The sequence below is a fragment of the Carlito syrichta genome, unplaced genomic scaffold (assembly GCF_000164805.1).
Source record: "Carlito syrichta isolate Samal-C Ts95f unplaced genomic scaffold, Tarsius_syrichta-2.0.1 Scaffold310050, whole genome shotgun sequence".
In the NCBI taxonomy this organism is placed as follows: Eukaryota; Metazoa; Chordata; class Mammalia; order Primates; family Tarsiidae; genus Carlito; species Carlito syrichta.
The window spans coordinates 227,748-237,527 of NW_007254146.1; the positions used below are offsets into that span (position 1 = coordinate 227,748).

The 9,780-nt window shown below is 42.4% G+C and overlaps 1 protein-coding gene across 1 annotated transcript in view; it reads right to left on the reverse strand.

Annotated features, from left to right (window-relative positions):
• Positions 1–9,780, reverse strand: part of ZFHX4 (zinc finger homeobox 4) — a 173,901-nt gene that overhangs the window by 5,097 nt on the left and 159,024 nt on the right. Inside the window, 1 exon segment of the mRNA XM_008068302.2 lies at positions 6,599–9,780. This exon segment is cut by the window's right edge and continues 19 nt beyond it. Within this exon segment, the coding sequence (XP_008066493.1) occupies positions 6,599–9,780 (3,182 nt within the window).

Genomic DNA, 9,780 nt, shown 5'->3' on the forward strand with positions numbered 1-9,780 from the left:
TAATGTAGTAGCTGGTAATAACCTATTACACAGCCATTTTTATGAGCTGGATAGTTGGCTGGGAAACTGAAGGACAGCTCAGGATAGGAAAGGGAATAGTAAAAGCCGGCGCCTTTCCTGAAGATGTTTTGAGAGCAAATAAAGTTGATTGCAAAAGGAACAACTAGAAGCCTAATGGGTAAACGATAGTTGCTCACTCTTGAACAAGGGAAAAAGTTCACTATCAAATGATCATGACAAGCACTGTGATGGAGGCTTATTGGGCTGATGGAAGAATTAACCAGGAAATGGTGAATAAAGTTTAATTATCAGAATATAGCTGTACAGGGAAAAGTCGTAAGACTTCATGGAATCATCTTTTTAAAAAATATTGGTCAGTCTTACCTCTATCCTACATGCAACATGTATTTAAATAAATGAGACACAGGTGACACAGAAATTGCATCTTTCTCTCTCTTTAGTTAGGAAAATCTGTAGTTTCTTAATTGGTCTTTACACAGCTGAGAAAGCTTAGCATTTAAGATACTGTGAAGTGGTCAACATCACTCTCTCCTTGATCCTCATCATTATCCTATTACTCTCAATTAGCCTAGCTTATTACTGGCTGTTCTCTTTTTAACCTTACAACACCCACCTTTTCGCTGACCTGCTTTGGATTAATTTATATAGCTGTAATAGCAATTGTCTTTAAGGAGTTTCCACCATGTTAGGGAATAGTTGTCAATATCCTTCATGATAAGGAGGGGGCCAGCTGCTAAAAATTCCATTTTTAAATAATAAAATTGAGTCCTAGAAGTGTTAGGTACTTGGCAAAAAGAATCTGTGACTTAATGGTAGATGGGATGTAGAAAACTAAATTTTACAGGTGTCACTCAAGTTTACCTTTCCACTTAACTGAATCAAGCTCAGAAGTTAAATAATTCAAATACTTAAAATGCAAAAATGAGAATATCCTTGAAAATAACATTGTATTTCCAGAAAAAAAAAAATCTGATAGCAACTATTCACTTTCTTCTAAAGAATGGCTCAGACATTTAAAATAAATTAGAATGAAAATGGCTTATGCTTTGCAGGGGAATGACAGGAATGAATGAGTAAACTCCCTGATCTTTAATCCAATTTAGAAACAGCCTTCAAAGATTCCCAGGACTTAGACCTAACCCTAGGGAAAACTGTAAAGTTGCCTTTGGGGACCCCCAAACTCAACTCCTTTGTGTTTTTATTTCTACACTATTACTGTCTGGCATCATCATCTTTCCATTTACCTCTTTATAAAATTTTACTTGCCAGAAAGAACCAAAGAAATGAATACAGTATTATTTAAAGCCTCAGTATACTAGATTAATTTTTGAGATTTCTTCCTGCTATGATACTGAGTTCATGATTAGTCTATGCTATTTTCCTTTTAACAGAGGATATGTTAAGACAAAGGAATTAATCTCTAATTATAAAATTTCAGGTCTGAGTGATTGGTGGAGGAGGCTTTACTTGCACTGTGAAAATGATACTACGTTGGAAGCCAGCTTCTTTCGCCTACTCACAAAATAAACCTTTGTTCTATATCTTGTAACAGTACAACTTCCTGCTAAATAATTGCTCTCCTTTCCACCTAATACATTTTCCCCTCTAGATCTGAGAAAATTATTGGCTTACCTATCTCTCTGACATGAGAATTTAAAGAAAGAGAAATTTTAAGGAACTAAGCGTCATGAAAAAATAGCAATTATAGTCAGAAAACAAGAAGGATCAATAGTTGTTGACTCAGGCTTACTCATCAGATGGGGTCTACTTGTTCCTATCTACAGGTCATTCAATAAGGTAATGAAAATTTTCAGAAGACTGCTATAGGAATCCTAAGTAATATTGTCAAATATTATCACGAATTTTTAAAAATTCAATATCTTTTTCTTTTTTAATTTTAATAAAGACAAGATTTTGCTATGTTGCCCAGGCTGTCTCAAACTCCTGGCCTCAAATGATCCTCCTGCCTCAGCTTCCCAAAATGCTGGAATCACAGGCATGAACCAGCAAGCCAGGCCAAATTCATTAACTTGAAAAAAATTGAGTTAAATAATCAGTTAAATAAAATTTTTAGAAGAAGAGATACTGATTAAGAATAAAAAACTATGTATATTAGGCTTATTAGTAAAAGAAGTAAGCCTATAAAAATTTGCAATAAAAAAATTCAGTAGCCAGAAAATCAGAAATAGATGAGAAAAACTGAACAGTAATCATGACACAGAATAAGTGGTAGAAATTTAAAATTAAATGCATATCAAATTATACGTCTTGTATAGGGTTATAATGCTAAGGATACATTCTTTCCTGTTTCCCAACTCCAGTTCTTAAAAATGTCACTTAAGGATAAAAAAATTTTCTGTAAATAATCTCATACTTCCATCATTTGGTTTTGTTTTCCTGAAACCGTTACCTGTTCCTGAAATTAATGCTTTCAGAAGAAAATGCCTGCCTCATAATAATGCACTTTCTTTTCTCCAAGTTTCTTTGATCCAGGTCTCCCAAGTTTACATTTGAGGTTTAAAATAAAAATAATTATGTACATGGGGCCAAAGACAATTGTGCTAAAATTATTAAGGACTTACTCTTATCTAGATGTACCCCAAATGTGCTAGTAAATTACATTGAAGTATGAGAAAAATGCAAGAGGCATATTCTAAAATTCCATTTAAGGAAATCAGCTTAGGCAGTATTTCCAAACACCAATAAAACATTTAAAGTCAGAGACTGCTTAAAATGATAAAGTAAATAAGTTAAAAATAGAAAAGCAAGTAATTTTTCTATTCACTTTGAGCAAAATCCCAAAGGAAGCAAATACTCTAAAAAATACAAGGTAAATGTAAAGTTTTCTTACTTTGTCCAGATATATAGCCATACAGTGATATTCTATGGTCATTCTCCTTTTTTATATATGATCATGATAGAAAAACTAAAATGTGAAAGAAGTTTAAATCAGAAATGTGATACTGAACATGGGGCTAGGCCACTGTGTAGGAAGCAGGCCCACGTGATGAATATTATTCTTGAAAAGGCCTTCTTAGTACTATCTTGAAGGGCTAAATAATTTGAAGATTTCTTGGAAACAAGGTAAAAAAGTGTTGCGAGCATTAAAGTTGATACGCAAACAGAAGAGCAATTCTCCCTCTCACAATAAAATGAAACGTATGTTTACATTAGGAATTTAGAGGTTGATAAATACCAAAATTGAACATGCACATTGTAATTAAGCTAATTTGGGGATACAGCCTTTGAACAAATTCATTACTTCACAGCCCATCTTATATTCACTGCAGCCCCTTATTTGTGATTTTCCTCTAATCAAAATCTTGAAACCCTCCTTCAAAGAAAATGAAGCCTTTTCCATAGCTAAAATCTACTAAAAAGGGTCACAGATGAACTGGTCATATTCTCAAAATATGTTCTCATGAATAATAAATGTTCATATCGACAGCAAAAGCCCAGGGCTTATAAAAAACACATAACAATTTCACATATAAAGTAATTTTCTCCTTTTGATTTCACCTAATTGGTATGTCTATTTCTCCCATAAAACAAAAAAGATAATTGTTTGATGAAAGATAATACAGTAAAAAGATGGTGATGGAAAGATGGAAAATCATAGCTCTACTCCATGAGCTGGTTAAAATAGTCAGTATTACCTACCATATGTAAATTAACCGAATAAAGATGTAAACTGGACATGTGTGAACTCAGGTTCTCAGACGGAGCCACAATGGCAACTCTGCTGTGTTAATGTTTAAAATCTCTTAAGAAAAAAAAAAAGGACTAACTTGAGAGAAATTGCAAATTCCAGTAGGTAGTGTCCATGGTAGTGTTCTGTTTTGGTCCCTGATTTAATAAAGCAACCATTTGAAATGTATCTAACAGCTCTGAGTTCCTTAGTATCTAGTGTGTTTAAAGATACTCCAGCTGTGGAGGGCCTGCCTCCGTCTTCCCAGCAATGCTGATAGTTAAAAATAGGGTCCATATTTTGGGGAGAGGATGCAATCTATGATGAGCAGAGTAAGGAAAAAAGGTTAGTTTGTTTAAAAATTTCACAAACATCTTCTTTCTCTTCCTCTCTCACTTTCTCTCAGGGTGTCCGTATCTGAGTAACCAACCAAAAAACTGTTGGGCAGAAGGACCATTGTTGCAGCAAAGGTCTTCTGACTCAGTGGCAAGAAAACAAGATGCTTTGACCACCACTTACAGGGGTGACAACACAGTCATCACCAATCAAAGCAGATTGTAGATTAAAGGCACTGGCATTTCAATTGTTTTTAGCCCATGTAAAATATCTAAATTCCTCTATTTTACATAACGGATCATAAAAGTTCTTCCACATAATACAATTAGAATTCTGTTGTAAATTAATCACAGTGATAAAGTGGGACTAGAAAATAACAAGGTTGATAACATATGCAAAAAAATTCTGTATTCTTAAAACATTTATATTTGACTTAAATAAAACTCATGGTCAAAACACTGAATTGTAACTCTAATATTTAAGGCTCCAAGATCGTCCAGATAATTGAACCCAAAGTACTTTTGGGGAGAGGGTGTGAGAGTTAAAGGAAGGGATAATGCAGACATTCTCTTTGTATCACTTTTTTTTTTTTTTTTTTGAGTTGGAGTCTCACTTCATCTCCTAGGCTGGAGTACAGTGGCACACTCACGGCCACCCCAGCGTCGACCTGCTGGACTCCAGTGACCCTTCTGCGATAGCCTTCCAAGTAGCCGGAACCACAGGCACACGCTACCACGCCCAGCTAATTATTTTATTGTAGAGACGACCAGGTTTCGCCAAGTTGCCAGGGCTGGTCTCAAACCCTTGGGCTCAGGCAATCCTCTGGCCTCAGCTTCCCAAAGTGCTGGGATTACATAGGCTTGAGTCATCGCGTCCAGCCTGTATCACTCTTTATATGGATAACTTCATTACACTTCTCTTAAAAGCCAAGCCATTCAGAACAGGGAGCCAGATAAGCTAGCAGTGGTCGAGAAGCCACTGGATGTGTTTTCACACCTCCCAAGCTAAAAGTTAAAATAGGAATAATTTCTGAAATCACAGCAGCAATTTTGGTTTTTGTAAAAATGAAATGGAAAAGTTTGAAATGTATGTAAAAATTCCATTCACAAAACAAAAGAAAAACTTTCCTTATGTTTTTTTTTTTTTTTTTACTTTGTAGATATATGTAATCAGTAAATTATTATTTGATTATTGTTATTTGAGTCAGGGAATCACTCTGTCAGCCAGGCTGGGTGCAGTGACAGGATCAGGGCTCACTGTAGCCTGAACCCTCTAGGCTCAGGCCATCCTCTCACCTCAGCTTCCAGATGAGCTGGGACTACAGTGGTGAGATAGATATATATATATATATTTTTTTTTTTTTTTTTTTTTTTTTTTTTGTGGAGACAAGGTCTTGCTATGTTGCCTAGGCTCGTCTAGAACTGGGTTCAAGCAATCCTCCCACCTCGGTTCCAGTTCCACCAAGTGCTGGTATTACAAGTGTGAGCTACCATGTCCAGTAGGTAATCAGTAAATTTTAGATAAATCTCTTTAGCATTTCAAGTATTTCTTTTAAAAAGAAAAAAAAAACACTTATAATTTGCAAAATCAAAATGACTTAAAATAAGAAATTATAACAGAACTTTTTTTTCTCTTTTGAGCAATATAGCTTCTGTTATATTTTTGGCTACTTGATTGCCTTACACTGTAATTTATTTAATCTAACATAATTTAATATCTGAATGTATTCACAAAATCTAAACTGCACAAATTACATTTCTTTTGATGAACACAGAATTAGAATGAACATCTACGGGGGCCTTAAACAGCTTTATAATTTTGTTTTGCCTTACATATAGACTTTAGCTGGGGGAGGGGATGGGGGTAGAAAAGCATGAAGTGATAGTAAGTTATTTCTAAGGTTGTTGAATTTACTTAGATAACAAGTAGCAACAGATGCTACAAAAATCAAAATCATATAGCAATGCTAAAGTACAAATTACGGGATTCATATGTTTAATTGCTGAACTGTAAACATAAGCTTTATTTTCTCCTAGGTGTAATGTGGGTGAACTCCCGTGGCAAGGGATCTTTTAACTTTTGAAGTCTGTGGCGCTTGTAGGGGTAAAATCAAAGCAAAACAAAAATCCCCTGCCTCAACATACGATGCCAATGAATGTATAATGCCTCACTGTCTTAATATGTAGACCAAAGACTATGTTTGGGCTGGAATGCCATTTTAACTCAGCATCGAAGTTAGAATGTAAAAAAATATATATATATTTCTATGGCATAAAGATGTGATGATACAAATAATTCATATAGTTCTGAAAATCTGCTATGATCTATCTAGCCTCTATTTTTCTGTGTGTGTGTGTGTGTGTGTGTGTGTATTCCAGGTTGAACTACTTCCCGTTTTTTAGCTATAGCCAATAGAATATATACTTCAAGCAGTTTACTGGCTCCACTTACTGAAATGAAAAGACACCCAAATGCACCCTGTTCTGGGTTCCACGCTATCGGCTGTCTGATGTTACGGAATCAACTACCCTGACTCTCCTGTCCATGACTTACTGTTTGAATTTTGTGGAAATCCAGGCAAGGAGGATGGACCGTTCATTCCAGGGAGGAGGACTGGAGGAAGGCCGGGCAGGCCCGGGTAGGCCGCTGGCAGGCTGACGCCGTGAAGGGAACCGCTGTCCATCATGCCTGGCTGCTGCACCGTCAAGCCCAGCACGTCCGAAGCTTTCTTTATGCGATCGAGTTCTTGCTGTGCCATCAGCTGCCGAACGGTGGTCGGGGCTAAGTAGTCTTTCTCCCGGTCCAGCTGACTGCCGACGGTCTCCCTCACTTTTGAAATGTGCTGTTTGGAGAAAATGTGATCTCGGATGGACAGGCGGGCGGAGTACTTCACCCCGCAGAGGGTGCACTCGGGCTTGGCGCCTTCCGTCCCACTTTGGTTGAGCATGAACGGCTTCCCGATGTTGATTTTGAACTTCTTCTCCTTCGCCCTTGCGTTTTGGAACCACACCTGGACCACGCGTTTGGGCAGGCCGATCTCGTTCCCCAGCATCTCACATTCCTGCATGGTGGGCGTCCGGTAGTCGCTGAAGCAAGCCTTCAGGACCTTGAGCTGGAGGTTGCTCATCTGGGTTCGGAAGCGCTTGTGGCCCGGCCGGTCGTGACTTTTGGACTTGAAAGGATTGCCGGACCCGAACGGGTTCGGCGAGCTGGGGTCGGCTATGCTGGACGTCTCGCTGCGGTCGGCGTTGTCATCCGGGTCATCCGTGATGTAGAAGCTCTGGTCGTGGTCGCCGTCTTTGTCGCTGAAGTGGATCGACGGGCTCGTGAGGGAGAACAGGAACTTGTCGTCGCAGACCTCCGCGGTGGGCGTGGTCGCGGTCTTGGCCAGAGCGTCGAGCGTCTTGGGCTCTCTGGGAGACAGGGCGGGCTTCACCTCCCCGGAACTCCCGGCGGCGCCCTCCATGTCGGCGTTGCCCTCGTCTCCGGTGGTGGCGTCGCTGATGGCCGTGTTGATGGACGAAGTCTCGTCAAAATCCGCCTTGCTCTGATCATACCCCGCCTCCGCCGGCGGGGCGTTCAAGGGCTCCACATCCTCGGGGCCCTCGGCCTTGAAGGAAGAGGGGCTCAAGAGGTTCTTGGGCGACAGCTCCGCGGTCTTACTCACGGGTGTGGACACCGTCGACGCCAGCTCGTTCTCACTGGAGAGGTCGATCTTGCTGAGGGGCAGAGACGGGTAATCGAAATAAAGGTACTTCTGCGGGCTCTCGCCCCCGTCCTCGGCGGCTACCAGGGGGCTGGGGGGCAGGCTGTAGCCGGCCTGCTTCCCCTCGTTCCAGTGCCGCGAGCGGATGTGGCTCTCCAGCGCCGACTTGGCCTTGAACAGGGCGCGGCAGAAGGGGCAGCGCTTGTGCGACTGCGCGGGGCCCACCGCCCGGAACTGGCCCTTGCGCTCGCGCGCCCGCGTGTTCTGGAACCAGACCTGCACCACTCGCTTCTTCAGCCCCACCTCGCGCGCGATGTGGTCGAGCATCTTGCGGGTGGGGTTGGAGTCCAGCAGGTACTTCTCGTAGAGGATCTCCAGCTGCTCCGGGGTGATGGTGGTCCTCAAGCGCTTGTCGCGGTGTTGGTCTTCGCCGCTGTTCCCGCCCTCCTTCTCGCTGCCGTTGTGGTCCTCTTTGTCGTCCAGCTTCCGCTTCAGGGAAGCGGCCAGGCTGGCCGGGGCCGCGGCGTGGGCGGAGCCGGCCGGGGGCGCCAGCTGCGGGAGAGAACCGCCCAGCAGCTGGCCGGTCATCAGCGGGTTGTTGGGGTCGAAAATCATGTAGGGCATATCCATGGGCCTCTCCAGGAAGGGAGAGTGAAGGAATTGGTTTTGAGCAGCGAGGAAGTGCATGTGCTGGTGCTCCTGCCAGAGTTCCAGGGTCGGGAAGGCAACTGTACACTGATCACATTGGTATTGTAGTAACTGTGGAGGTAGACTGTTCTGGAGAGAAGTCATGGAAATCTGCAGGGGGCTGGAAGGGACCGGGGTTTGGGAGGCTGAGGGGGGTCTTCCAATAAGTTGGGGTTGTTTTGGTGGCTGTGGCTGGGCTGCGGACGCCTGCGGTGGGTCGGAGGAAGTCGATGCCAGCGGCAGGGCTGGTTTGGTGCCTTGAGAAGGGGGAGAGGGGTCACTCTGCTTTGGCTTTTCGGTGGGATATTCAGGTTTTGGAGACGTCTTCTCGGGTTCTGGCTTGGGTGATGGAATCAGGGGGGTGCTGGTCCCAGAGCCAGAACTTGCTGCGGCAGGAGCAGCAGTGTTTTTGGCTGCATCTGTTTGGCCAGACACTGTGCAGTGCTTGTACACCACTTGATCGGTGGCATCCATGGAGTCCTCCGTTTGGCTTTCATCCTGGGCGTCGTCGTCTTCATCCTTGTAACACTGCTTTTTCTGATGTGTGATCAAGTCAAAGATCCTGGGGAAAACCACATTGCACTTTTTACACTGGTACTGCATGTTGCTTGTTCGGATGTACCGTTCATTCGTGAGTTCCCTTTTCTCATTGTCCTTCGTTTCCGCTTGATTCTCATAACTCTTTCGTGCTTTCTGACGAGCATTCTGGAACCATACAACAATAACCCGGGTCGGTAGGTTGAGAACAGTGGAGAGTTGTTCTATTTCATCATCTTTTGGGTAGGCGTTAGTGTCAAAAAAGTCTTGGAGAACCCTAAGCTGGTAGTCAGTAAACCTCGTTCTAGAAGACCTTTTACTGAAGGATGCATCCGATTTGTAATGTTCTAAAGAGGCAGGCTGTGGATCAATTCGGATATCTTCCAAAACGGTTATAGGAGGATTACTGAAGTTGTACGGCGAATCCTTATTTCTCTGTCGTTCCTTGAAAAGAGTATTCCGAAACCAGTGTTTGATAACTTTCTGGGAGAGGCCAGATTTCTCTGCCATTTCTTGGATCTGTTCTTCACTTGGAGAATTATTGATGTCAAAGTAAGCCCTCAGGATTTTTAGTTGGTCATCTGTAATTCTTGTCCGTGGGCGTTTGAATTGAGAATGCCTTAAGAAGTTGGGATCTAAGCCGAGCTGCTGCTGGCAAAGTTGAGTAAGGTCTGCCGAGAGAGCGTCCATCTGTGGCAGCTGCAGGGCAAGCTGGGGAGGAAGCGCAGGGTGTTGCACAGGTTGCATCATGATGGAAGGAAAGAGTGGCAGGTCCAGAGAAACAGGCAGCTGGACCTGTGGGGGA